The 433-nt window shown below is 40.0% G+C and overlaps 1 protein-coding gene across 1 annotated transcript in view; it reads left to right on the forward strand.

The window, feature by feature from the left end:
- Positions 1-433, forward strand: part of LOC131160975 (subtilisin-like protease SBT3.9) — a 9,772-nt gene continuing 9,339 nt past the window's right edge. The window contains exon 1 of the mRNA XM_058116844.1: positions 1-158. Coding sequence (XP_057972827.1) covers positions 1-158 — 158 coding nt within the window. The remainder of the gene's footprint in view (positions 159-433) is intronic.

Genomic DNA, 433 nt, shown 5'->3' on the forward strand with positions numbered 1-433 from the left:
ATGGGGAAGAGGATGGCTGTGAGTGTAAGAGAAAAAGTACGACGGGATTCACATTTTTTATGGGAGATAATCATTTATATGGTCTTCAAGAAGCAACCCATCGTAACGCTTCATTCATGTGAAGCTGGAGGTATGATGGAGCTGCCGCTCAGTAGCAGGTTGTTATGTATATGGCTTAGGAAGTAAGGAAGTATCTGGGGTTATTCAAGATAACCCCACAGAAGTCTACATCGACAATCGATCAGCGATTGCCTCTTGCGAAAAATCTAGTTTATCATGAAGAGAAGCAAAACATTAGTTGATACTCGTATCATTTTATTAGGGAGCATGTCAAAACTAAGAGAGAGTGAAAGTGATATCTTGCAGGAATCTGTGATTGTGATCAGATTGGGACATTTTCACAAAACACTCAGGCATGAGTAGTTTTTAGCAA

Source organism: Malania oleifera, chromosome 7, assembly GCF_029873635.1.
Source record: "Malania oleifera isolate guangnan ecotype guangnan chromosome 7, ASM2987363v1, whole genome shotgun sequence".
Taxonomy (NCBI): domain Eukaryota; kingdom Viridiplantae; phylum Streptophyta; class Magnoliopsida; order Santalales; family Ximeniaceae; genus Malania; species Malania oleifera.